This window comes from Tachysurus vachellii, chromosome 3 (assembly GCF_030014155.1).
Source record: "Tachysurus vachellii isolate PV-2020 chromosome 3, HZAU_Pvac_v1, whole genome shotgun sequence".
Classification (NCBI taxonomy): Eukaryota; Metazoa; Chordata; class Actinopteri; order Siluriformes; family Bagridae; genus Tachysurus; species Tachysurus vachellii.
In genome coordinates, this window is record NC_083462.1 from 21,575,137 (window position 1) to 21,602,280 (window position 27,144).

General features: G+C 36.7%; 3 protein-coding genes across 5 annotated transcripts in view; 1 reads left to right on the forward strand and 2 right to left on the reverse strand.

The window, feature by feature from the left end:
• The window catches only part of LOC132842418 (connector enhancer of kinase suppressor of ras 3-like), a 40,008-nt gene extending 34,312 nt beyond the window's left edge, over positions 1-5,696 (reverse strand). The window contains exon 1 of the mRNA XM_060865097.1: positions 5,501-5,696. Within this exon, the coding sequence (XP_060721080.1) occupies positions 5,501-5,552 (52 nt within the window). The 5' untranslated portion in view covers positions 5,553-5,696. The remainder of the gene's footprint in view (positions 1-5,500) is intronic.
• Positions 5,697-7,215: 1,519 nt separating this feature from the next.
• Positions 7,216-9,004, reverse strand: si:ch73-111k22.3 (pleckstrin homology-like domain-containing protein). The gene is made up of 2 exons (XM_060865099.1): positions 8,837-9,004; positions 7,216-8,425 (listed from the first exon to the last, which is right to left on the reverse strand). The coding sequence occupies exons 1-2, from the start codon at positions 9,002-9,004 to the stop codon at positions 8,213-8,215; spliced, it is 381 nt and encodes a 126-aa protein (XP_060721082.1). The 3' UTR covers positions 7,216-8,212.
• Positions 9,005-9,371: 367 nt separating this feature from the next.
• LOC132843142 (serine/threonine-protein kinase D3-like) overlaps positions 9,372-27,144 on the forward strand; it is a 51,171-nt gene continuing 33,398 nt past the window's right edge. Inside the window, exons 1-2 of one of the 3 annotated variants that reach the window (XM_060866267.1) lie at positions 9,372-9,864; positions 10,154-10,654. In XM_060866267.1, coding sequence (XP_060722250.1) covers positions 10,355-10,654 — 300 coding nt within the window. In that variant the 5' untranslated portion in view covers positions 9,372-9,864; positions 10,154-10,354. The remainder of the gene's footprint in view (positions 9,865-10,153; positions 10,655-27,144) is intronic. The other 2 variants (XM_060866268.1, XM_060866266.1) reach the window with 2 other exon arrangements.

The following is a 27,144-nucleotide window of genomic DNA, read 5'->3' on the forward strand; positions in this document are numbered from 1 at the left end:
TAGTGATGCTCCTAGCCTTACCACTGTGTACAATGTATTGAACATGTTGCCAGGTACCAAAAATGGATGCAACAATCACAAAAATCTCAGAAAACTCCTGGACTGCCTTTGACAATAGTTTGGCGTTGGATGGAAAAAACTGCAGTATCTTTGTCAAACATTCTAGAAAATTCTGCAGTGGATAAAAATGTCTACAAATGAGAACATTAAAAAGATGTAATAAATTGTAAAATGAATCTTTCAGTTAGTATTTAGTCAGCAGGAATATGGTTAGTTTCAGGAATATGGCAAATCACTTAAAGGAGCACCTCCCAAACATTTCACATGGTTTAAAAATTGCAGCCAGGACTCCTGTAACATATTAGAAGCAGACAAGTGGAGTTCATCTTCCTTTTCTAATGGCTGGTGACATGAACAGGACTCAAGAATCCCAAACATGAGCTTAGCATTCATTACTACACGACCTTCTGACCTCATTTAAGGCCACTAAGGAGGATAGCACTGTAGCTAACAAATCATTCAACACCTGCTGTAAAAACAACTGCAGTCTGAGCTTCGAACTGGAAGAGCTTTTGTGTAGGAATGTAAACAAATTCAGACAAAGCTAATGGCTAGCTTTAGCAACATGCAGGTAAAGATGTTGAGTCACACAGTAAAGCGTAAAATAGCATACCTGGACAACAGTTTACACAGGCCTTAGGTTAAACCCTTAGGAGAAACCTTTGGTCCAGCTAAATCTTTTTCAATAAGGTTTAAAAAGTTAGGAAGGTATTATAACAAAGTCTGGGATCAACTCATCATCAGACTGCTTTGTTGGTTTCTGTTTGCATTAGTGAAGGATGGAGCGTGTGTTTTGGCTCCAGGCCTTTTTTACTGAGCCAAACGAAACTGACAGTTTTCACTGTTGGTCCTTCAAACCAACATGATGTTTGGAATGTCAGCGTACTTGAATCTACAACAGTTGTTTGTTTTAGGTGTGCAGGATTCCTTACTCTAGTGTGATCTTATTTATACATCGAATTACGGGATGAGGCGTAAAATGAAACAAAACAATAAAGTGCAAAGATATACGCAAAGATATTAATCTACGATAATTTTTTTTAATCCAAATAAAAACTGATCTTTATTTTTTTTCCTTGTGCTCTTTGGAACACTGTTCCAGAAATTATTGCAATATAAGAATAAAAATTATATAAGGAAAAGATTTAACAGCAAGAGATTTAAGCTGCATAACAAATGACACTAGTCACTTACATGTACTGCACCTGCTAGAATTTTAGAAGGGTTGTGTTGTCTCAAAAAACGACATTTTGTAGTTTTTTTTTTTTTAGTTTTTCAAGAACACTTACAAAAACTCCGACTTAAAAATCACTAAGCCCACCTTTAATGGCCACCAATGCTAACAGAATCTGTGGACTGTGGTAATAATCTGTGTCTTTATTTATTTTCCTGGTAAGAATGCTGGCTGCGGCATTTCAACTTACAGCTGATCCTTACTTTGCTCAAGAGTCGTTTTTAAGAAATCATAGGCATCAAAGCACTTTTTGACCACTCACTTAGTACAAACACCTGCAGAGAGGCTTTTTTTTCTGCACGCTGGTTACTTACTTCCTACAATTCCACACCATGACGATGCGTTTGATGTGTTGCGGTGAATTTGAGGTCTCTTAAACTTTGAAGTCACAGTTGCAGGCAAAACTTTGAACTCAACTACTCATTGAACATCTTCCAGAAGTGCTCGAAGTGCTGAGAGGGTACTTAGTAATCGTTAGGACTGCAGTTCAGACATGTGCAAGACTCCTCAAAGGGTGGAGTAGATGGAGAAAAAGAACAGAAATACACATAGTAATATTTTAATCAAACGGAATGCTACAGAAATGAACGCAAAATCAAGCAAACTCCATGATATTCAGAGGAGCTCACAAGTTTTCAAAATTACTGCAGATTTTCAGCATATTTGGGCCAAAATGCAAAATTCTACTGAAACAAAGTAAATTCTATTATTCTAAATGTAAATTCTATTATTTTTGTCAAAAACAGTGTTTCACTTTGTATGCTTGTGAATGTGAATTTATAAAGGAGCCTCATGACTGAACTGTCTGATGCAGCTGGAACAAAGGAAGAGTTTTCTAAACCAAAATGGCCTCTGTGTGTTACCATGCCACTGCCTAGTTCTTCAACTTCTTGTTAATTTTTAACCTAATTTTCATAGCTTCTTCTTTTGTTAACCCTTTGTTCCATTCTAATGACAAAACAGAAATAAACGACTTTATCAGCAAATTTCAATCAGTAAAATCAGAGGCTGTGGTGGCTCAAGTGGTTAATGCTCCGGGTTGTTGATCAGAGGCTTGGGGTTCAATTTGCTAATTTACTTATTTTAAGAGCAAAACATGTCTCACACCGAGTGGCTTAGTGGTTAGCACGTTCGCCTCACACCTCCAGGGTCGGGGTTCGATTCCCGCCTCCACCTTGTGTGTGTGGAGTTTGCATGCTTGAGCATTTCTTTAATTGTATGAAAATAAATTCCGGTTTTGTCCCCCGGTCGACCCCCGGTTTCGTCCCCCGGTCCAAAGACATGCATGGTAGGTTGATTGGCATCTCTGGAAAAATTGTCCGTAGTGTGTGATTGTGTGAGTGAATGAATGAGTGTGTGTGTGTGCCCTGCGATGGGTTGGCACTCTGTCCAGGGTGTATCCTGCCTTGATGCCAGATGACGCCTGAGATAGGCACAGGCTCCCCGTGACCCGAGGTAGTTCGGATAAGCGGTAGAAGATGAATGAATGAATGAATGAATGAGAAGTATATAAATAAAGCTATAATGATGACGGCGATAATGCTGATTATTGTTATAAAGAATAATAATAGAACAGCCACCTTAAGCTATTCAGCAGCTTTGATTTGAACCTTCATGGGTAATTTTCTTAACTGCACCTGCCAGGTGAAAATTCATTGACATGCCTGCACATGATCTGTAATGCAGGATAACACACTTCACTGCAGTGTTTTCTCATCAGGTTGTAGAACTTCCTTGCATGAAACTAGCATTCAAGACAAACTGCATACCACAGAAAAATCACTCAAAGGTTTGTGGTTAAAGATCCTGTGTTCAGCGAAAGTTTTTAACTGACACACCAATCCCATACTGGGCTACATTAAAGGACACTCCACATAAAATCTTTATTTCTCTAAAGACTTTTCTCTAATGATCTCAGACATTTTTTCACTCCATTGTTGCCCTCTGGCTAATTTGTTAGAGGTCTAGACTTGGATTTCTGTAAACCTGCTTCATTACAATGTTATTAAAAGCACATTATAGGTAAACAGGAATTTAAATTAAATGACCAAACTTGTTGCACCCTGACTGCATCCCCTGTGTCTGTAACACACAAGACCAAAGTTCGATGAAACTGCTGATTATCTGATGATTACCCAAAGCTTCAGCTCATGGGCAAACAACCCCAGTTTTGAAAGATAACACAGCGGAAACATAAAAAAAAAAAAAAAAAAAACTGCTGTAAATCCATGTGCTGGCTCTCTGCCTTACAGTCTACAGCAGCTTTAAAAGACAAAAAGAATGAAAAATGATATCACACTGTCATTATAATATCATATAATAATATAATAAGCTGAGTTAATATGTACATAAGGAGGCTAAGTACAGTAACTACCTTGATGGCTTGCTAATATTTGTTGTCACTATTTATAATTCTTGAATATAAAAAAATATTTCTTTCACCTTCTAAATGGAGGTGTAGAATTTTATTTTGCTTTATTATGCTTTTTATTATACTTTATTATTTGGAGAATCTGTATGCATGTTGCTTTGTTAGTCTTGTGAAGGTTACAGACTGAAGGCTGTAGCTAGCTTGTAAACTGTTTCAAAGATAACATGATGCCAAGTAGTTAAATGTCTTGCAAAATAATAATAAATTAACTTACTTACATATATGTTGTGGTGTTTTTTATACTTGGATAAATTGTGTTAGAGGCGTTCTTAAATCTGTTCTTAAGATTTGTCCTAGAGAAGCAGAGACACACTAGCTTGCCATCTACAGTAGGTTTTTAGCTGGGATATTTTGTAGCTACTGCAATAGTGGCTTCTACACCAGCTTATTTATTACTGTATGTAATAAAGGAAATAATGTCATTATTTGAAAATGTGACCAAATTATTTATTCCTCGTTTGCTGTAATAATAACCTCCACCTTTTTTGGCACCAGTCTGGTTAAGGACATTGTTGATATCCAAATACTGCATGAATGGCTTAATCAGTCTAACCAGAGCAGTTTGCTAAACTTTGCAGTTGATCAGATTCATTTTTGATTGCCTTTGCTTAACAGTACACCGTGTTGACTGTAAAAAGCAGTGGATATGTCAGATATACCAAATGGTTGCTCATCTCTTCAGAGAAATCCTAATAATGAGTAGTATTAAGGGATAATACTGTGTTTTTTTTTTTCAACAAACAGAAAGGCTACACACGCTGAAATTAACCAACATTGGTACTTATAACTAAAACAAAGGCTATATGGCATCCATACAATGGCACATTCACTATTTAGAGGGTGTCTTTTATTAATGCTCTGTTGTATTTGCAGCAGCTGAATATTGTAGTGGCAGCAACAGGTCATGCATATACCATAGTCTTATTGTTATAATTATTATGAGTATGATTATGACATAATGAGTTTGGTAGAAAGGTTCAAAAGCTAAAGAGATAACAAATATACACTGAATTAAAGAACAAATCCGGTCAAAAAAGTTAATGTCCCTAACAATGACTGAAAACTCGTAGCTAATGTCAACTTTATAATATTCGCATGTTCAACATTACATTTATTGAACAGCAGAATTCTTTTAACAAACCATACCACATAAGAGGTAGTCACTTATATAATATTAATATTTTATTTACAATTGTCTAGGAAAATGACAGAACTCTAATTTGCTAATCTATCCTTTACCTATTCCTAATAGTCTTATAGTCATTTTGTGTGTAAATATTTTATTGATCTATTGCTTTCACTAGTGTGAATCGTTTTTAAAGTTAAGTGTATAAAATTATACTAATCATTTGTATTTTGCAGTCTTTTTTTTTTTTTTTAGAAAATTTCCTTATTCATAATTTGAAAGTTCATAGTGTATTATTTAATGTTTAGCGTGATGTAAAGCATACTGATATAATGATAATAATAATAACGATAATAATAATAATAATAATAATAATAATAATAATAATACTCTTATGTGGTATAATATTATTATCATTATTATTGAAAGGTATGTGTGGTATTGCGCATGCGCACTATCTTTACGCATGTGCTGAGCGTGTTTGAAAAACCGCCTGTTGAGTTTGCGCAGTTTTTGCCAAAAAACACGTATATGTTGAGTTTTAGAAACGTGCAAAGTACGCAAATGAGTTCATACAACCTTGTTTGTGTTTACAGTTAAGTAAAAAGTAATAGTTCCGATATGAAGAGTCGGTAAAAGTAACTCTTACCTCTCATCCAAATGACAACCTGAGTTGTAGTCCACTTGGTTATTGGTTCCATCCTTTGTTTGTTAGTTTTCTAATGTCATTGTAAAAAAAGAATGGTGAAGATATTAGTGTGTGAGAGCTGTAGGAGTGTGTGTGTGTGTGTGTGTGAGACAGAGAGAGAGAGCAGTATGTTGTGCAGCCGGAGGGGTTTCACTATGAGGCTCAGGAGCAGCGCACTGAAACAGCAGGAGTGATGGGCGGAGGATCAGCTTACACTCTCTACTCCAAATAATTGGACCCAAAACCGCTATTTGGGACGCGACCCAGCAACCTGTTTACTCCGAATATGAGTGGACACACTCAGCACTGTAGTTCTCATACCTTGTTTGGTTCTTAACCATAGTGATTACATTTGTTCTACTGTTAAAAAGCAGTAAGACTTTGCATGTGTGACGTTCCATAAACACTCAATACAGGTCATTTAAATATTAGACCCATACACAATACATGTATTTATTTATTTATTTATTTATTTATTTTGTGTCAAATCTAGAAGGAAGTTGGCATTTGCAGTTATTGAGTCACTGTCGGGATTTAAGGCATTCACACACACACACACACACACACACACACACACACACACACACACACACTATAGACAAAACCATGTGGGCATATTAGCTTTTGCCACAACGTTGGAAGCACATAGTTTTATAGAATGTCTTAGTTTGCTGTAGCATTGTGATTGTTTCACTGAAACTAAAAGGTTCAATACTGCTCTAGCATGAGAAGGTTTGCCAAGCTTAGAGTTGAAAAAGTGGGAGTATTCTGCACAGAACCCTGAGCTCAACACTTCAACCCCCGCTGAACATCTTTGGGATGAACTGGAACACATACTGTGTCTTTGGGCCTCGTCACCTGAAATCAGTGCCTGATCTCACTAATGCTCTTGTGGCTGAATGAACACAAATCCCCACAACCACACTCCAAACTACATATCTAATATTGCTATGTATTTAAATTCATATCCTTTTCTTCATATGAATTTCTATCTAGTCTTAATAAAGTAATCGATCTATACATCTAAAATCTAGAAAAAAGTGGGTGTGATGGTTCAAATACGTTTGGCTAATTATAATATAGAACAAGCTAAACAAGCACAACAGTCAATAAGTTAATATGAAGTGGAAAGAGAAATGCTCCCAATCTGCAGAAAGAAAAAAGGTTTACGTAAGACATAGACCCCTGAAGAACTACATGACTAAAACAGAAACTGAGTTTGCCTAAAATAAAATAAATTATACACAATATTTTATCCTACACAGGGTTGCAGGGAGTGTCACAGGGGACTTGGGACACAAGACAAGGGCGCCAACCCACCGCCGGGTACAACACAAACACTCTCTCACACCCATTCAAACACTACGAACAATTTAGAGATTTCAATCAGCTTAATATACATTCAGTCTCTGGACTAGGAGATTAAGCCAGAGGAACCCATCAAGGCAACACACAGGGCAGAGACGAGAGGCAAACCACCAACTCTGGAGGTGAAAGACAATCTTGCCACAAAATCATCCCTCCTTCACCCCCAAAAAAACTTTCCAGTCAATTAATAATTAATAAAATATTTTAATACAATTAGAAAGAAATATGTTCACATAGTGATATCGACTTTTACAAGTTGACTTGTAGTAACTTTTATTACATTCCAAATGCTGCATGCTATAATTTTTCCTAGTCATGCTGTATTGCTTTTTATTTGGCTTTCTTGATTATTCATGCAAACAGAGAAAAAGTTAACGACAAAGATAGATGAGCAAAAACTTTAGAGGACTGCCAATTTTCCTGTTTTATTAAACAGTGCCCTCTGTGGGTGTGCATTTTCAATGTTTGATACTGATCAGATGATGATTAATTTTCTTTAACAGCAGCTGACAGTGTGATTCACAAATCACAGTTTTATATTTAAGCGCACATGTTATTGTAAGGCTAATGCTCACAAACGTTAAGCCAAAGAATAAGATCATTTTAACAAACAAACAAATAGATCCACAATAAAAAGGAAAGAGGTTATAATAGAGGTGTTAAAATGTGTTTTCTTTAAAATTGTTGGTATATTTAGTATTAATGTTTTATTGTAACAGCAAAAATAATTCAATGTTTTTTAATGTCAGTTGTCTTCAGGAATCTGCAATAATCCTAAAAAAAAAAAAAATAATATAAAAATTGAGGCTGCTTGAGGCTACAGAGTTTTTTTTTAGGTAAATCTGTCTATTTACATTTTCAGCTGTCAGAAATATCTTTATGACAGAGGGGTTTGAACATTCCTCAGTTATGTGACAAACTGCAAGAGAGAGTCTGGTGAGGGGACAACTGTTATAACATGAGTGATAACTAACTTGTTGTATAGGTGTTCCACAACATGAAATTAATCTAAATGGATAAAAAAGTTTGTCATTCTTTAATTTAGAAAACAAAATGTTATGATGGCATGTTTGTCTGGTATGGGGAAAGGAAATCACTTTTGAAAGTGCCATTATTACAACTGGTATCAGCATGACACCATCCCAGGCTGATTTGTGCTTATTCCTTGTGTACAAAATAAACAATACAAATAAACCACTGCATTGATTTGCTTATGGCTTCAGCACTGACATAATAAAATAAATGTGGGTGTATATGCAATATTAAAATATGTTGTTATGACAGTATTCTTACACATAAAACACACTACTGCAACACACAGGCATTTGAAGTATGCTCTCTAGAGCTCATCTGAGCTTCACAAATAGCCACCATCCACTGTTGCTGATCCTCAGCCGATCCAGCCCGAAGGAAAAAGGTCCTTTTACTTCCCTGTGGCCTTATAGTCCAGTCAAATCCTCCGTCATGCTCAAGGCCCTCAATTTCTGCCCCAATCAGACTGATGGACTTAACAGGATTCTGTACGATAACAATTTCTTAGTTAGTTCACCCTCATTATGCCATACGTTTAATGATGCTGTTTTAATGCATAGCTGTAAGATTTTACAAGACCGTGAGTGAGTTAAAACAGACCCTCTTAGAGTAAATAACTGTAATATACCGTATAAAGAATGCATCTTTGCCATAGTAACCCACAACAACAACAGCATCAGTTGTCATAGTAACACACAATAACAGAGAAATCAGACCTATTGCAAGTTTGTGCGCTCAAAACGTTAATTTGATCAGTTACGTATTTTGTAATATATATTTCCTGGTCATGTAATGGTGTGTCGAAATGTTAATTAATCTGTTAATCCTTCTTAAATTAAGTAAAACCCGGACGTACGTAAGCTCGGACACTAGCAACATCTATCTAAACTATTTTACCTTTTCGTTTCCGCCGTAGTAAAGTTTTGAATCTTTTATCTGGAACCATGCTTGCTTCCAGCGCCGTGTGAAATGGGTTTTTTTGGACAGAAATCCTTTTTTTGCCCCTTTTGCCTCCTCTAAGCGCTTTTCGGTCGCACCGTTAGAGGTCGCAGACGTTCCGGCCATCGCCGTAGGCCGTTACACGTACTGCGCATGCGCCAGAGAGATTCGCTGTTTATATTTTTTTACTTGGTATTAAACTTGTCGTGTTCGTATATTTTCATTGTTAAATACATAGGTTGTCTCCGTATTGACCGTCATTCACTTTCAAAATAAAAAAAATCTGAATTTATAAGCCTACAATATTTCAAGACGTATAGGAAGCGCGAAATAGAACTGCGCATGCGCAAGAAGTTTTACTTTGGGTAAATAAATTGCACCGGTCTCGTCTGTTCACTTCGCGTTTATCACGACATTTTAGACTCGTTTTTGATTCCAAATACGTGTTTTATTTATTTTATCTTTTTGCTATTTATCTTATATTTCCTTACGAATGGAAAAACATATAAACTCGTAGTTCGTGTGTATTGAAAGCGCGCATGCGCAAAAGACATCTGCTGTATTTAGCTTGACGGGAAATGTAGTTTTATCGGTGTTAAGCTTTGAGAGAGAGAAAACGGAGGGACTCATAATCCCAGAAGCGTTTTGTTGTGCCGTATTTGTGCCGTATTATCCACACTGGTCTGGAAAGAGAGAGAGATAGAGAGAGTGAGAGTGTGTGTATGTGTGTGTGTGTGTGTGAGAGAGAGAGAGAGAGAGAGAGAGAGAGAGTGTCTGCTATAATGGGATATGCATGAACAGGATGGAAAAGTTTTCGGGCTGAGAAGTTGGAAAACCTGAGTGCACAGACTTAGGTGTAAAACATTTAAAAACAACATCAAGACCCTGAGAGCTTTATATGGCACCCATGGGGGATTGTACATAGATAAAAAGTAGCCCATGGTGGAATTTTTTTCATCTCAACGAAGGAAACCGCCCTTTGAAAGGTAACAGAGAACTTTCCTTTATCCCTTTATACATCCATTAGTGAACAGAGTCTAATAAGAGCTTTATAATCACACATGATGTTTTATTAGGCTACAGTACAGCGTTAATGGGGTGCAGATGTTTGCCCAGATGTGCAATAACCTCGGATGTTTTTGTAAATATGTTTGTGGCATCATTTGTGTGTGTTTTGTGTTATGTTTATGGCATCGTTTGTGAAATAATCTTTACCATTCTTATTAAATCATCAGTATTCTGTGTCACTGGAACGTATCAATACTTGTTTTGCAGTGATCCTGGATGTTGTCAGAGTGCAAGAGCTGGATTTACATTTTCACTTTAATTTTTAAATCAAAGAACAATGTAGATGTAAAAAAAAAAAACAACAAAAAACTTTAAAATGAGTTGTTATCGACTGTGAAAGCAGGACCTGAGACATGCTGGACGTTTCCCGACGTGATAAGTGTTGAAAAACAAGGCGAAAGTGTGCAAATGTCCTCCTTGGGCAGTTCGTCCCCTCCGTCCTTCCCGAGACCGTTTCCCGTCCCCGCACATCCCGCCGCTCCACTCGCGCATTCGCCCTCGCTCTCCACGAGCCCCCCTGCCACGCTATGTGGACGCCTGTCTAACGGCAGCACGAGCGCCCCGAGCCCGACCCACTCCCGTGAATCCTTCCACGGCGTGTCCTTCCTGCTACAGATTGGCCTCACCAGAGAAACGGTGAATCTGGACCCCTCTGATGTGTCCCTGTCGGCGGTCAAAGAGCTCGTGTGCTCCATCGTGGATCAGAAGGTAAACACTCAAGTCTGCTGGTGTTAAATTATCCTTCACACACAGGGTTACACAAACACATCCACTCTTATAACCCAGTATCGCATTACAGTCAGTCATCGGGCACGAGTTTATTTAGTATCCAATATTTTCTATATACAGAGTTATAACTGAGGATGATTTCAATCCTTGCATCCAGATGATAAGGTGAGGAGATTTGACCCCACAGTCTTCTGTCTCCAGAAGCACATAACATTAACAATAACAAGGAGACCTTTAATGGAGACCTGGAACCATTGTGATGTTTTTTTTATTTTATTTACATCACCAAAGAATGGTTTAAACATCAGAATTTATTCTTCACACACGTTATGATGGAATCTTGTTTGTTTTTATCCATTCGAAGTTTCCCGAAATCCTCTAGTAACAAAAAAACCGATAGACTTAACAAAGATGATCAGGAATTATCAAATGAAACGGTTATACATTCATAGCCTGGGTGAGATCCCTTTGAGAAAGGCATGGGAAATCTTTTCTCTGATTATGACGTAATTAGAGGGTCAGCAGGTCATTAGAGGTCATTTATGCACGTGTGAAACGATCACTTATTTAAAGATTGTCTTGTCATCGATTGCTATTGTAGAGCTTAGAAAGAATAATTTGTTATATCGTGGTTTCATGCATGTCGTTTCATGATTATGACGTGTTTCTACTTCATGGGCTAACAAGTTTACAAAAAAATTGGATAGCAAGATTTTTTGTAGAATTTCTCAGTTTTCGCTGCTCTTAACAGTCTGAGACCCTCTGAAGCAAGAAGGATTTTTGTTGCAGACGTGCTGGTGGTTGCACTTCTTGCAACCATGCAAACAGAGCGAGAGTAGGGGTAAGTGTACAAAACGAACCGCAGGGATTTAAAGAAAAAACAATGTGAGAAAAAAATTTGAGGCTTTTTATGAAAATTTCTATAAAGAGTAACGGTATTGGTCCCACTGTTTTTGTTTTTGTTTATTTATTTATTTCAGATGGACAAAGTGAAGAGACCTACACGCTTACACATGTAATGAATTCCCAGTTGCCCGGTGCAGTCAGAGAAAACAAATGGTTTTTGTACTGGGTTACAATAATGCCAGTTCTCCATTACAGCCAAAAAATACACAGTTTTCCATTTACACTGGAGTCTGTACAATCGAGTGTAAAAGTTTGCACTTCTTAATAAAAGTTAATGCTTGTATCCAAAGGGATTTTCAGTCCATACATGACACTATTGAGCAGTTTATGGTTTCAAAGATCAAAACAGCTTCATCTCATCATCTCATCAGTAGCACCAAGACTTTAAACTCTCAGCCACAACTTCACACTTTTATCATGAATTTGTTTTTTAGAGTCACACAACGTTTCTGAAAGAACTTTTCAGTAACCAGCAATAAACAATAAGCTCAACGGTGACACGCAGGACAAGACAAAATGTCCTAGAGACTATAAAGTCTGGAAAAATAGCAGATTTTATTATAGAGCAAATTCATCACGCATTGTAAGTTGAACATAACAAAAAATAGCAATAATGAGTCAGAGTGTGCAACTTCAGCAGAGGAGTATGTGCAAAAGTTGCAAGCTTTGGCTGAGGAACTGATTGAATAAATGTGTAACAGCAATGACTGTACATTACTACTATCAGAATTATCACCTCGTTTTTTACAGACATTTTACACATTTTTGGAAAAACAAGATGTGAACCTTTAAAATGTATTTCTTTGTAATTATATGCAGCATTTGACTATCAGTTCTGCTGCTTGTGATAATGTAGAAAAAAACAACATGCGAAATATCATGTTGGCGATATTGTTTTCTTTATTTTGTACTGAAGGCATGCAAATATTATGGAGCTCTTATCTCACCCAATATCTCTTCCATCACTTAAACCGCATCCAGTTCCTCAGTAATGTCACACAATTGTTGGTGTGTGTGTGTGTGTGTGTGTGTGTGTGTGTGTGTGTGTGTATGTGCTGGAAGTGGAGCTTAGCTAACTTTGGTTTATGTAATTGGAAAATAGAAATATAACCTGGTAAAGCACTTAAATGTAATGTATATTACTATATATCATTGTATGGTTACAAATCCTGCTGACGATGTAATACGGTTTTACACTGTTTTCTACAGCATTGCTTTCTTTATTAAACTGTAAAACATTTACATCAGTTGAAGTAGTTCCTAACTGCTATGTTTATATATTTCTTATGGTAAAATGGGAAAAGAATATTGAAAATATGGCCACTCAATTGTAGTTGAACAGAAACCTTTGTAGGTTGTGGTCAGAGCACAGGTAAGCTATAATACAGCACCCCTGGAGCAGGGAGGGTTAAGGGCCTTGCTCAAGGGCCCAACAGAGGCAGCTTGGCAGTGCTGGAGTTTAAACACTAATAATCCTCCAATTAACAACCCAGAGACTTAACCAGTGAGCCACCACTGCCCCTGTGGCTTTAAACTGCTATGGCATTATTTAAATTCACTGTAGTGGCTTGTTGTTACATCTAATTTCCACTTGAAGTCTTATTTTACCTTATGTTGAGCTATTATCTCATATTTTCAACCTTTTATCTCATTGCTGCAATATACTATCATGATACCCCTTTAAATGATCTTTTATAATAATTTATTATAAAATTATTATATAATTTATATTTTACTTTTTTTTTTTACTCATTGTCTTGTTTTTGATCTTGTTGACTTGTTTGATTTTAACGTAACAACCTGAAAGCTATCAGTAACCAATAACACTAATTCATTTCATTTTAGCTTGTATTTTTTTTAATTATTCTGAATGCAGTTTTGCAGCTAGGTTTGGTCATGAGTTTGACTCTTAAAGCTTAAATTGTTACAATTTTGTAATAATAATTTTGTAAGTAATAATTTTGGTCATAGTGCTCATTCGGACTAATTAGTAACTAGCATAATACCTCAAAGTAGAATGATGATATTTTGTGTATATATGTGGTGGTTTAGTGGTTAGCATGATATTCTTGCACTTCTGGTGTTGGAGGCTCAAGTCTTTGGGGTTTCCCCCAGGAATTAAGGTTTCCTCCCCCAGTCCATAGACGACCATTGCATACTGATTGACATCTCTTAAAACAAACTAGCTAGCATTAAAATGAATGTCTGACAGTGCTACCTAGTTACTAGTCAGTGCTTCACACAATAAGTTGGATGCAGTCTGAGTAAGCTGGTTTAGTTTCAGCTTGGATGCTAAGTTTCGAGCAGCTATTAATTTTTCTGACCTGCACATGACCTGCATCCTGTGTTGTTGTGACTGAAATTGTGCAGCCGTGCTCCTTTTGACATTTATATTGGTAGTTAACTTTTTAAGACCTTTGAGAAGAGCGTCCATAGAAACACAGGCTCTTAGTGACCACATAGTTATGGGTACGGGTAACGGGTAACATAGTTATGGGTATGGATACACTGTCAGTATGCTGTTGTTAAGCACTATGGTTACTCGCTTTTGTAAATTCAATTTGGTGTAATGTTATGAGGTAGACATGATTCAGCTGGATGAGCATGCGTGTTAGCCACCACATCCCAGTGTGTGTGTAGTGTTGGGAGGGGGCAGCCCCTCAGGTCGACAGGAAGTCAGTGGGTGGGGGAAGAGGGGGTGTTTCCCTCTCCTCCCCGGTCGTCATTCTGTCCCGTTGGGTATCTGAGTGTGTGTGTGGAGGAGGAAGAGTGGAGGATTATGTGCAGTGAGGAGGAAGAGGTGGAGGCGGTTTGTTCGCCACTCATTCATATTTGGTGTCAGACATCACAAGACTTGCTTAATCAGCTCTGTGCTCCAAGAGTGGAGAAAATATCACATGATATAACTTTTACAGAATAAACACAAATAAAAATGTGGATTACGTTTCACGTGAACACAATGAGCTGAAAATCTCAACAATACATTTTTGGGTGTCGGACATTCATACATTAGAATTTGAAAGTGTTACCTCATCCAAAAATGTTACTGTATGTATTCAATCTGCTTCTGAGGTTTTATGGGAAATGAAGTTAAGAAAATCGAGCTTGTATCCTCCAATCTAACAAGATGCAAGTTTAATCAAAAGTATTCCGAAAAAATACGATACTAAAGACATATAATCTGTCATTTGAATTTCTTCAACATAAAATTCAGCTGCTACTTGTGGTAACACATCGTATCGGAGTCCTTCACAGAGTGACACCAGTCACCGTTCTAAGCTATGACAGTTTTAACTCTGCAACATTCTTATAATTACTTTTAGATAGAAATAACACCGTTAGAACACAGTGTAAGGAACCACACAAACGTGCTTGAGATACAGATGCAGAGTTTGAGATTTAGTTACAAATCGATATGGTCTGAGGTGAGTGTGAGACAATTTAGACATTCAGTATATAGAACATCAGAAGGTGTAAGTTCCAGTATAGTTCCTATGCTGAACTAGAGAAGCAGACATGTCATGGCTGACTGTCTGCATTTGAGATAAGAGGAATGTTGTGTACATTTGATTTATGACTGAAATATCGAGTTAACTTTATATGACTTTATGGCTGCTGAGGAGACGGATGATAGTGAACGGTCATGAACCTGAGTCAGCATGTGATGCTTTACAGACTTGTCTGTAAACACTGCTCTTACAAAAGGCACAGGCTAAATAGCTGATGGATTTATAATTCCTGGGATGTGAAGAATCTGCTTCCCGACATGCTTTGACATCATTTACTGGCTATGCAAGAATTCAGTGTTTACTTTAAAGAGGGCTTTGAATCCTAATTTGTCTTGGTTTAGCGAGTGTGTGAGGCCCTGTTTCCCTCATTGTAATGTACAACTAACTGCTTTCAGACTGGCAGAAAAAACTGTCTAGTGTTGTGCTGCTGATGTACACGTGATGAGTATCATTATAATATAATATAATAATTATTCATTTATGTAATTATCCAAAATATGTAACTGTATAAAATTTGTACTTTATAAAACTGGTTGTTATACTAATCCCTGGCTGGCATATTCAGGTAGCCAAAATGTGTTGGGATCCAACACAGGAAGGAAATTATGGCTAACACCTCTAATTTGCTGGAAAACCTGAGAGAAGACGTCAAGCTCAACTTACAATAAAAATACGTTTTTGTGTTTCACAGTTACCAAATCTGTAGCTTAGGACAGTATGTAATTTTGGAATATTTTAAAAACTTTGTCACAAATTTCCTCAGAGCACCTTAAAGCATCCTCAGTACTTTTCCATTTACAACATGCCTTGTACTTGTATTTTCCCAACTCAGGACGATCAGTGTACGATGTGGGAAAAAAACATGGACGCCTCCATGAAAGCATGTCTTTTGTTTTCTCTGTCAGAAAATGTAACGTTTATTAAAACCTACTTTAACCTCACTTTTACAGTTACAGGCCTGAGTGCCTTCTGGTTCTGTTCTATAACAGTGAGCTTAAAACGTTTATGCAACAACAGCAGCGGACAATAGCGAGAACATAGCAACAAGTTAATCAGTTATTGCTAGTGATAACTCTAATGTTGATTTGACAAAGCAGAGATTAGTATGGTTAGTGTTATAGATTTAACCAACAGCCAGTGCTGCTATAAACTCACTTAAAAGTTGTGAAATGGGAATTTACACTGTTCACAGTGGTTTGTGTTCACACTTAGCACCTTTTGACATCGCTCTGTAAATTGGGAAGGAACTGGTAGCTGAAAAAACTGACCAAAAGTCGATGAGTTCAAATCTCAAGTTAAGAAGGTGATTTCAGGGGTCTTTGCTGGTGCTAGACACTGAATTACAAGTTGCCTTAGACGCAACTTTATTGTGACGTTTGTTTTTTTTTCACTTTCTGGTCCTGTCTCCGCCCTGTTCTACAATTGGTTGATTTTCCTGTTGTGTTCATCCTTTGATAATTTTGTCTATTTAGTCATTGATTACTTTGCCTAGTTATACCCACTCATTCATTGTTACATGGTTACTAAGCAGTATTGAAATACATATTTATTTGAGTGTACTTGTTTTCATTTCCTCATTATGGATTTACTTTAGGCTTTCCTATGTTGCCCAACTCTGCTATGCAGATTATTTAATTACCTCTATTCAAAAACACCATGAGTTTATATACTTCTGTTCTGCTTTATAACATGCGTTAATGTTTTTCCCAATTCATGTAATGCCAATTTCTTTAAACCATGACATGCTAATTATATCCGAAGGACACTTAAAGGACTACAAAAAAGGTTCTGTAAAATGGACATTTTTGTAAAGAAGACTTTGGTAATTGATTACACTTTAAAGAATGGAATACTTTTTGTGCTGTTAAAAGGAAATAATCAGCTATGAGATGCGCCAAAATGCAACAAAAATGCGCCAAGAAACAAAAAAGCTCAATGTCCTCTATTCTGAAGTCTGTCCTGAGGTGGAAATCTTAATAGAACACTCTGTTGCGATTGGTATGAAGCTCTGACACTGGAGACTCCTTCCAAATATGCTAAATAAATGTCCCCTCACAGAACATTACCATATAAGTTGTTATACAGTAGCTGACTTTGCTAAACCAATCAGATTCGAGATTTCGGCACCATAAGCAAAGTAATGTGGTTTGCAATAAGGAAGCATGTGTACGTCACTGTTTCTAAAAACAATCTGTATATTAAGTCTGTAATGTGAAAGCAGAAATTCCCCTTTAAATACATTAATGTATGTGATTAAGCTTTGCACTCCTTCAGAGCAGTCATCCTTAAAGTGAATGCTTGACATCAAGCAGCATGTATGTAAGCGAGCTTAGTGTGCACAGTTCAGGGTCATTACCTGTTTAATGCATAAACCACTCTGCTGGAGAGTTTGAATTCCATTAAGAGACCGTCACAGGAAGTGTGTTTTCACAGCTAAATAAGGCTTTACAGTCTGATGTTAATGGTTACCGCTATATTGGCTGTAAAGGTACAGACCCGCATTTTGTAGCAGACTCTAATGTTTTTCTCACTAGTTACAGAGGTGTGTTGATCAAGTCGAGTTTGTGGCTAAAAAAGTAGTCATTTTGCGCAAACGATTGTCACACGTTAGTTTTAATAAATGACAAATGCATCAGAAAAATTATAATATGCTATTTACATCCATTACACTTGTGCAGTGGAATCCCGAGTTGTGTTGCGTCGTGCTGAGGGTAAACACACATCTCAGAAAAGGTCATTAACGCATGTTATTTAAGACGCCGCTCGCCAAGTTCATTAAAACTGTGTATAGAAACAGAAGGTGTTATCTGGAGTTTAGACTTTTCATGAGTTACATCATGAATCACAGATGTTACTGTGATGTTAAATTCCTTTCAAAGTTCAAAACTTTTAAATATTTACTGCAACAGCGTGATCTAATGAGTCTGTAATAGAATCCGGATGCATTAGCAGTAACACAAAATGTTTTTATCACGCAACCCGCAGAATGTGGAAATATGTATCTTTTAGTGTTATTTTGTTATTACTGATACTTGCAGTGCATTCAGAAATATCCCAGTTTCACCTTTTCCTTATGCTTTTCTTTGGCCTTATTTTACAATGAATTCTCTTTGTTACTTTATTTAATAGCAGAGGCATTTATTTATTATGCAGAAAACAGATATATCAAATAAATTTACGGATCCTTTCTATGCTTTTTTGGTGTATATATTCCCTCTATAGCTTGTTACATTTGAGTTTGTAGATCTTCTCTGCAGAACCTCTCAGGCTCTGTCAAGGTGGATGGGAAGTTTCACTTATTTTTAGGTCTCTCTTGCTTCATGACAGTCAAGTCTGTTTGTTGACTATGTCACTCAGAGACACTTACAGAGTAGTTCTGAAGACACTCCTGCAATGTTCTGACTGTCTTTCAATCTTGTTGTGCCAGTGTTAGAGGTTCTGAGCAATTTTGAACATTTTCTTCAAGGATGCAAAGAGGAGAGATATGGATGTGTTAAAAGAGCACATTAAATTAATGTATGTGTGAGAGTAGAGGATGCCGAGGATAGAATTAGGTGGAAACAGATGATTTGATGTGGCAACCCCTAATGAAAAAAGCCAAAAGTAGAAGAAGATGGTATTCCTCTAGATGTGACACTGGGGCTTCAATCTTAGTCCCATCAGAATACAATCTTGTTTGTCATGATTGACATAGTTACGATATGCTATACATCAAAGAATTTCTTCTCTTTTGCCACTTTACCACAAAGATCTAATCAGTTAAGGGCTACAGAGGTGGTTGAACCTCTAACATGTTCCACAGAGGACCTCTGGAGTTTTGTCTGAGTGTGCATCTAAAATCTGGGCCTTGACACAATTCCGATTGGTGGTCTATGAACAATTCCTTGTGTAATCTGTGTGAACATGTAAGGTTTAATGCTCACCAATGTATGTCTGTCCAAACTGTATTCAGTTTAGCTCAGGTGATCAGGTGATTCAATATATCCGGTATATTTCCCCTCTTTATTACAGTAGAATTTTGGAAGTGTTATTTTATTTCATGATGACAAATAATGTCTCTTTTTTAAAGTTTTCCAACTTTAACTTTTCTTCATAAAAGAATAATATATAAAATATATTTTTATAAAATAAAAATAACTTTTCTTCATAAAAGAATAATATATAAAATATATTTTTATAAAATAAAAATGGTTAAACTGGTTCTGAACAGCAGCTTTTGTACATTGATTGATTTCACTTAGTATTAAGCACTGAGCTGCCCATAGTCCAATCTTCAGAATGGTTTAATGGTGATATCTCTCTATGATATGAGTTTATTTGGTTGCTCTGTAATAAGATAGCGTCCTGTAGTTAAACCTTGTACTTATATTTGGAGACTGATTTTGCCGTTGTAGATTACATGGAGAGTTCAGGAGTTTGAGCTGACGGCTGTACTGAACGGATGTCAGGATGTGGGGAAGATGGTAGAGAGGTGGACCGTCCTTTTCAGCCTGTGTGTTATGTTCAAACTGTCTGGACTTTGTGTTTTTGTCTTGCTTTGGCTATTTTCAGCCTGGTTAAAGTTTCCCATGTGGAGACTACCACCTTCACAAGCATCAATATTTACTTGAGTGGAGATGTTTAACTTGGGTTATTTTAATGAGTCTTCACATCCGGAGAACACTGCTACTGCATGCAGGCATTTAGTCCTGAAACTAACACTGTTAAACAACAACTAACTTTACTAACAGTGTAATTATTAAGTTGTTTTATTTATGTAATTAAAATTTAACTACATTATGTAAATTTTTATAAATTAATAATAATGAATTTTGCACATTTCTACAAATTAATCTAGGTTACATTTGATTGCTTAATGGTAACTGGGAAATAATTGTTAGCTGGGACCAAACAAATCCAATAAATCAACCAAAACCAGTATGAATTAAAGAAGAGAATTATACATTTAATATTTCTTGATAATTGAATTCTGCAATTTTCTATCACCACTGGAATTGAACATACAGCCTGACAGTTCAAGGTGAAAATCCCGAGTCCTGGGATTTGACCTCAGCACCTTCTCGTCACTGTTGCAGAACATTCAACACGCCTTGTATCTTCAGGATTGATGCATTTCTCAAATGCTTATACATCCTAAAAAAAAACGCTTAAGAGCTTGTGGTAAACCAATAGGTTCCGTAAGGCAGGACATTGTTTTGGATGTGTCAGAAACGTGAAAGTGGTAGCTCAGTGGTTTAGGTGTCGGACTACTGATCGGAAGGTCTTTAGTTTGAATCCCAGGGCAACCAAGCTGCCACTGCTGGTCCCCTGAGCAAGGCCATTAACCCTCAATTGCTCAGCTGTATAAATGAGAAAATTGTAAGTCACTCTGTTTAAGGGCTTATATATATATTATTTCTGTGTATTTCAAACCCAGCAACATGCTCTGACAAAATATATACATCTGAAAGACAAGGTTCCAAAAAGGCATGTGGAGCAGACAGAAAGAACAAACAGATCTGTACATTGCTAAAAACAAAATGAATATCTCAGCAAGGGACAATTCTTTTATTGTGGATAGAGAAGGCTAGTTCATAAACAGAAAATGAAGAAGCCTACTAAGGTCTCTCAGATAAATGGCTAAACATTTCCAGGATTGATGTCCATTAAGCACGTTGGTCATGATGGAAAGGATGGAACGAAAAAAGAAAATATACATAATTTTAACTTTTCACATGTAGTTGAGCAGGAAAGACACACTCATTGCTGGATGTTATATGAATACTAGATATGAGACTGAATATTAGAAAAGTCATCTGTCGTTAAGACTTTGTAGAGCTGAGACGCCTTCCAGAAACATTAACGTCTTTGTATCGTACAACATTTCTACATATTTCTTTGTTAAATAACAACACATTAAAAAAACACACAAAAAGTTTAAGTAGTTATTATGTAATTATACCATAAAGTATAGAAAGATCTGAAAATATATAATCACAGAAAGAGTTTTGGAGAGGATAATCCTCTATCTCCTTTAGTATTAACATCACATGTCTCCGTGTGGTGTGAAATATTCAAGATAAAGGTCATGCTGCTGTTATACAGTAGACACTTTAAAATATCACTACAGTCCATAGTGAAACCTGAATAAAGACATTAATACTTGGTTGCTTATTTTATTGTTTAGATTTTAAAGCGTATAAAGCAATCCTATTATCCAGTTCACTGCTGCAATGGAAAGGACACTTAGATAGTTAGGCAATTATCCTGTATACTGGTTAAAGAGCGTGAGTGCACAATGGCTACATAGGTTACATTCAAACTATTTTGCATGTTATCTAGATCTGATAAAAGTCAGTGACATGAAGATTTCTCCATCTTTCCATAGATAAGTAGCTGTGTGTATCAAAGCGAAACAATTATTCCTCACAGTCCTGTTTCCGATTGTCGCTACCTCAGACACCATGCTTTTGTCCTTCTGGATGGCCACAAGGCATGGAAACAGCAGCAGGAAACACCCTCTGCCTGCCTGTGTTAATCCCATCATGCATTGCTTTCCTGTTCTCAGCAGGCTGTATGAAAAGTTTAAATAAACACAGGCTTGTGCAGATATCAGACATATCTTTATTAACATCAGGTTTCAGTCCTGGTTGATCACAAGCTGGAACAAGGCGAACTGGAAGCTTAATGATTACAGTTATAAGAATTTTTATAGTAGGAGATGATATTAACTAGAGATTTTCTGAGCAAATTTGTACAAAATTATAAAAAAAAAAAAAGGAAAAGAAAATTAAAAACCTAACTGCAGTACAAAATGTATTCTCTGTAATGAATGTTTATTATGTTGTCGTAGCATGTTAACTTGTTATTATTTCCTAGAATAAAAAGAACACTCAGTTAAATGTAATTAACTGAGGTCAATTGTTTTGATGGAAATTTATAAAAAATGTGTCATGCCGACTCTCACGTTACAGCACATTCACTTGGGACCTGTTTTGGTTCAGTAGCTTTAACCCTTCCGAGTTCTTCTGCTTCCACAAGTTAATATTAACATGATTTGCTGGCAGAATGATTGATATGTGCATCGCTCAAACCAGGAGACTTCGCAAGGACAAAGTAACCCTGGAACATGGCGCATGAGCGACAACTTCCAAGCAGTGTATATGTTTTGATGCTAGAATAATTGATTTAATTGTAATCATGAAGACGGATCACTTTTAATACTTAAATTGTTTAACAAAACCTGGGCTGAAAGATGATCATGTACATGTTAATTTGACAACATTTTAAATGTTGTTTTTTTTTTAAAGTAGAAACTGCAACTTTCAGCAGCTGTGTGTTGTCAAAATTTGTCTTTAAAATATTTATTTAATTTACTGTTTTTTAATGTCTTTTTGTTCTTAATTCAGAAACATAGCTTTTAAAGGTTTAGAGATTTAGTAGGTAGAAAAATGAAAACAGACCGAATGTAATGTTTTAATGTGTGTCATAAACAAGTTGCCTTCAGTGTTTCGATTATTTAATAACTTTATTTATTTACTTAGAAACGAACTGTTTCACGTGAACCATGCTGTAAATACAGCTGCTCTAAAGTTTGACTACACAAACGTCAGGTTTATTTTACACTATTGTACATGTGAGAATTTGATCCCTTGATAAAAACTGAAGCTTGCCATTGTGTCATTGTTGCTCGCAGGTTGTCTGGATTGGACTGATGGTTGCTTACTCTTTACAGACACGTTGCTTATGTGTCACATCCAGTGTGCACCGGTGATGATGTAATATGATGTCTATAAAATGGCCGTGAACTAGCGATTGAGACGCACCTTAATTATTTTAGCAGTTGCTTTATTAGCTTTTTTTTCTCTGTGAAATGCTTGAATTTTGATAAAATCTGGACAAGACACTTTCTTGTGTCTATAGTAATCACTTATTGATGTTTTTTAAGCAACACCTCAGCAAAATTAGAGCTTGTGATATCTTTAAGTTTCAACACGATTTCTTTTTATTCTGCGTTTTTTTTTTTTTTTTACCCATATCTTTTTTGAGGAAACAACTGCACACTGTGGCACACGAATGCAAACAACATGCTCTACATAAACAGCTCATAAAGCTCACATCCTCTTTACTGTCTGTTTCTCCATCATGTGATGGTATTCAGAGGCTGGTTGCTTGCTTTGATGGACACACTTAGCCCTTGTTCTCACTTAAACCCACAGTGGATTATACAGCATCAGCAGTGCAGGAAAACGGTTGCCATAAATGAAATACGAGTGAAACATCATGGCAGGGAGTTTATTTTGAGCCGGTGTGACTGTGTGAATGACGACAGTTCCTCACTGTACCACATGCTAGTTCTCTGAGCTGTTGTCTGAGCAGTCCTGCTAATATGTTAACATATGGATGTTTAGAGTAAAATTTAGTTTTTCCAAAATTTATTTTGAATGTGACTGACTCTAATCAACAGGAACAGTCACAATGTTAAAAAAAGCACTAAAAGGTTGACATAAAGTGCTATACAAAGTGTAATATATAGAGTAGAGAGTCTCTGGAAGCGAGAGTGAACTACACTTACCCAGAGTACTACACAATACCACCTCACCATCTTACTGATTACACACACATGTTCACAATAACACACTCCAACATATCAGGACTTTTCACTCTCAGTGTTCCTGTGCCTGCTTTTACAAACCAATTTTTTCCCCCCAACTGGTTATTGTTCTGGTTTCTGGATTATTCCCTGCTTATTGAATCACAGGTTTTTTCTACCTATTCTACATTCATTACATTTACATTCATAGCATTTGGCAGACACAAATTATTTTAATCTCATTTATACAACTAAGTAAACGAGGGTAAAAGGAATTGTTCAAGGGCCCAGCAGAGGTTGCATGGTGGCTTACTTCAGATCAGTACCTGACCAATATCTATATTTTGATGTTGATCGTGGTTTGAGTTTTGGGATTTTTTTTAAATATTCCTTTTTGCACTGCATTTGTATCCGTCTACACTTACTGTCTATGATGACATAGTGGGGAAGTCGTGGCCTAATGGTTAGAGAGTCTGGTTGTGGGTTCGAGTCTCGGGCCGGCAATACCACGACTGAGGTGCCCTTGAGCAAGGCACTGAACCCCCCCAACTGCTCCCTGGGTGCCGCAGCATAAATGGCTGCCCACTGCTCTGGGTGTGTGTTCACGGTGTGTGTGTTCACTGCTGTGTGTGCACCTTGGATGGGTTAAACGCAGAGAACGAATTCTGAGTATGGGTCACCATACTTAGCCGTATGTCACATCACTTTTACTTTTCACTTTCACATGAATCATAAATAGAGAAAATAGTTTTATAAATGTTTTGATATAGCTTTAAATATTCACATACAGTATGTGTGTGTACGTATATACTTATTTCAAGAAAATACAAAGAAAAACTACCAACATATTGGACTATTTTTAAAATATTAGTCATTGGTGTGTAAAGAATGATCATAGACTCTGTATTTAAATCTATGTGGTTTGGAAACATAGGGATTTTTGATGCTAGTCCTGTCAGACTCTCGTTCCCTTTTTTACTCCCATGTCTACAGTCAAGCTTCATCACACCTAACAGATCTATGATTAGGTGCCTGTGCTGTTGAGTTGATGTGATGTGCTGCTCCTGTCTTGGTTGTACTGTACATCATGGCTGTGCTCGTATATTCACATTAATGATGAGTTGTGAAATGGAGCTGTGACCTGTCGCGACTTCTGCGGCTCATTTTAAAACCAGTAGGCATGTTTTTGTTTTTCATATTACCAGTCAAAGGTAATATGAAGTCATTTTGATTATCTAATGGATTTTATTTTATAATAGACTGATTTTTGTTTTTGTAGTAACAGCTCATTCATAACAACTTGTAGGTCTGTCAGTTCATATAACCTAAGCCAAATGAACAACATATAATTAATCATTTTGCAGAGGTTTTTTTTTTATTTTAGTTTTTTATAAAATATGTTTGTGATTTTATTATGGAAAATTACTTCAATTGGCAAAATTTCAAGCACAGAATTCTCCTTTTTTAGCTCCTAACAATTAAGAAATTGTTTATATATTGACATTTTATGTGGTGAGAAAAAGGAGTCTGACATCTGTTTCAACACTTTATTAAAGTCAGGGATAAAACTACATATTTAAGTTTTTCCATCATGGGAAAGTCCTCAAGACATAATATGAGATGCTATTCAGTCTTGCTGCAACAGATTTTGTTTATTAACTTCAGGAGAAAGGGAATAAAATGATGCTGTGTGTAGCTGTTATAGCAGGATAACGTTGCTAGTAAAAGCTTGATGTTTTTAAATGAAGCAATTTGGCGCAGTATGACAGGAAGTAACACTTAGAGATGCTGTAATACTTTAGCACATGTCTTGCCACATTATTTTCCTGTAACAGAAGTCCTTGTGTTTATAGCCTTACTTGCGCTGATACAGAAATTAGTCAATAACAATAGTTACTTAATTAACTAGTTCATGTGTTTTTTCTCTTGTTTATCAGCAATAATTTGAGCTCACAGCCCAGCTTTAATTGTTTTTAAATATTCATCCACTCAAGACGTCAAGACATGCTAGGTAATTCAATTCCAGGCTCCGCCTCTCGCCCAGCGTTCCCAGGATAGGCTCTGAATCCGCTGTTTCCTCACCAGGATAAAGTGCTTACTGAAGATGAATACATGAATAAATGACAGAATACATCTTCATTCCTTGTGCTTTGTACCTGTAATATATGTTCACCATCATTTGCTAGCAGATATGTTTTTTGTCATATGGGGAACCTCTTATAAGGAAGAAAACCAACACTGCCAGTACAGTGTCTTTGTAGAGAAAACAAAGGAGCATCCGAGCACTTGTATTGTTGCGGCTGGGTGACGCAAGGTGATCTGGAAACAACTCATTGTAGCTCTCTGAGTCACTCTTCTAGAGAGTGGTTAGAAAAAAATGGACAACATAACGATCTGAGCTACTGATTTGTCCACCACTGTTTTAGTATTTTAAAGAACTGCTTTACTTATATTCTTTCTTAATGATAACATTTGCATTTGCAGTCCAAAAAATACCAGGCCTGTATTACAAATCACAAAACAAGATGCATGGTCAGGGTTCTATCAGGCCACACACACACACACACGCACGTCTTTTCATGCCTGCTCGCACACACACGCATATGCACGACTTTGCGCCCTTTATCCATTAGCCAGGTTTTAATGCTCTGAGCACCCTCATGTCTAAGCAGTGGAGTTTTAGTCAGCTGTTAATGGATTTAATGACCCCGGTATTTTCAAACCCCGGCTCAAAAGCTTGATGATTATCAAAAGTGGAAAAAAACTGGCCTGATTTCCGCAACAACATGTAACTCCTTTTGGTTGTGTGTGTGTGTATGTGTGTGTGCGCATGCTACAACACTACCATGGTTACACAGGGCAAAGATCAGGTAATGCTCTCCTGGGTATCCAAGGAGATGCTTCTGCAGCTGTGTGCACGAGTTTGGGTAACGATGGACACACATCAACGTTAAGGGCTTTTGGCCTTCAGTTTTGGAGCAGACTGAACACTGGCTTTGTTTTTTTAATGCATTACTGTGAAACTGGCACTTAATGTGGGTAAAATGTTAATGGGAGTGTTTGCCTTTAACTAAATTATTCCCAGGCTTTTAAAATAGTTTTGGATGCAGTACACTTTATGTAGTTCTGGAAAAAAAAACCCAAAAGGTATTAATAAAAGGTCACAAAAGGTCATAACCCTACATGGGGTTGCTTGTTTCACAAATGGGGTCCTCAGAGAAACTTAAATCTACTATTTTGATCCATTCATTTATTTTAAAAAAAGAATATTAAAAATATCAGACTTTATGTGGTAAAATTTTGAAATGTTACTGGGAGTCACACAAAGTACTAATATACTCAAGTTCATGTTAAAACAGTTATTAAATACTCTATTATAGTTCCTGTTAACACAATATTAGACTATTGTATATATAGTTATAGAACAGAAATTATGTAGCCACACTATCATGTAACCCAGCAGAGTTAATTTTATTGAATTT

Excerpts from the sequence above, each read along its gene's own strand:
- si:ch73-111k22.3 (XM_060865099.1), bottom strand. The coding sequence starts at position 9,004 with ATGGCCGGAACGTCTGCGACCTCTAACGGTGCGACCGAAAAGCGCTTA. Across the intron at positions 8,426-8,836 it reads ACTACGGCGGAAACGAAAAG|AATCCTGTTAAGTCCATCAG; the intron begins GTAAAATAGTTT and ends GTTATCGTACAG.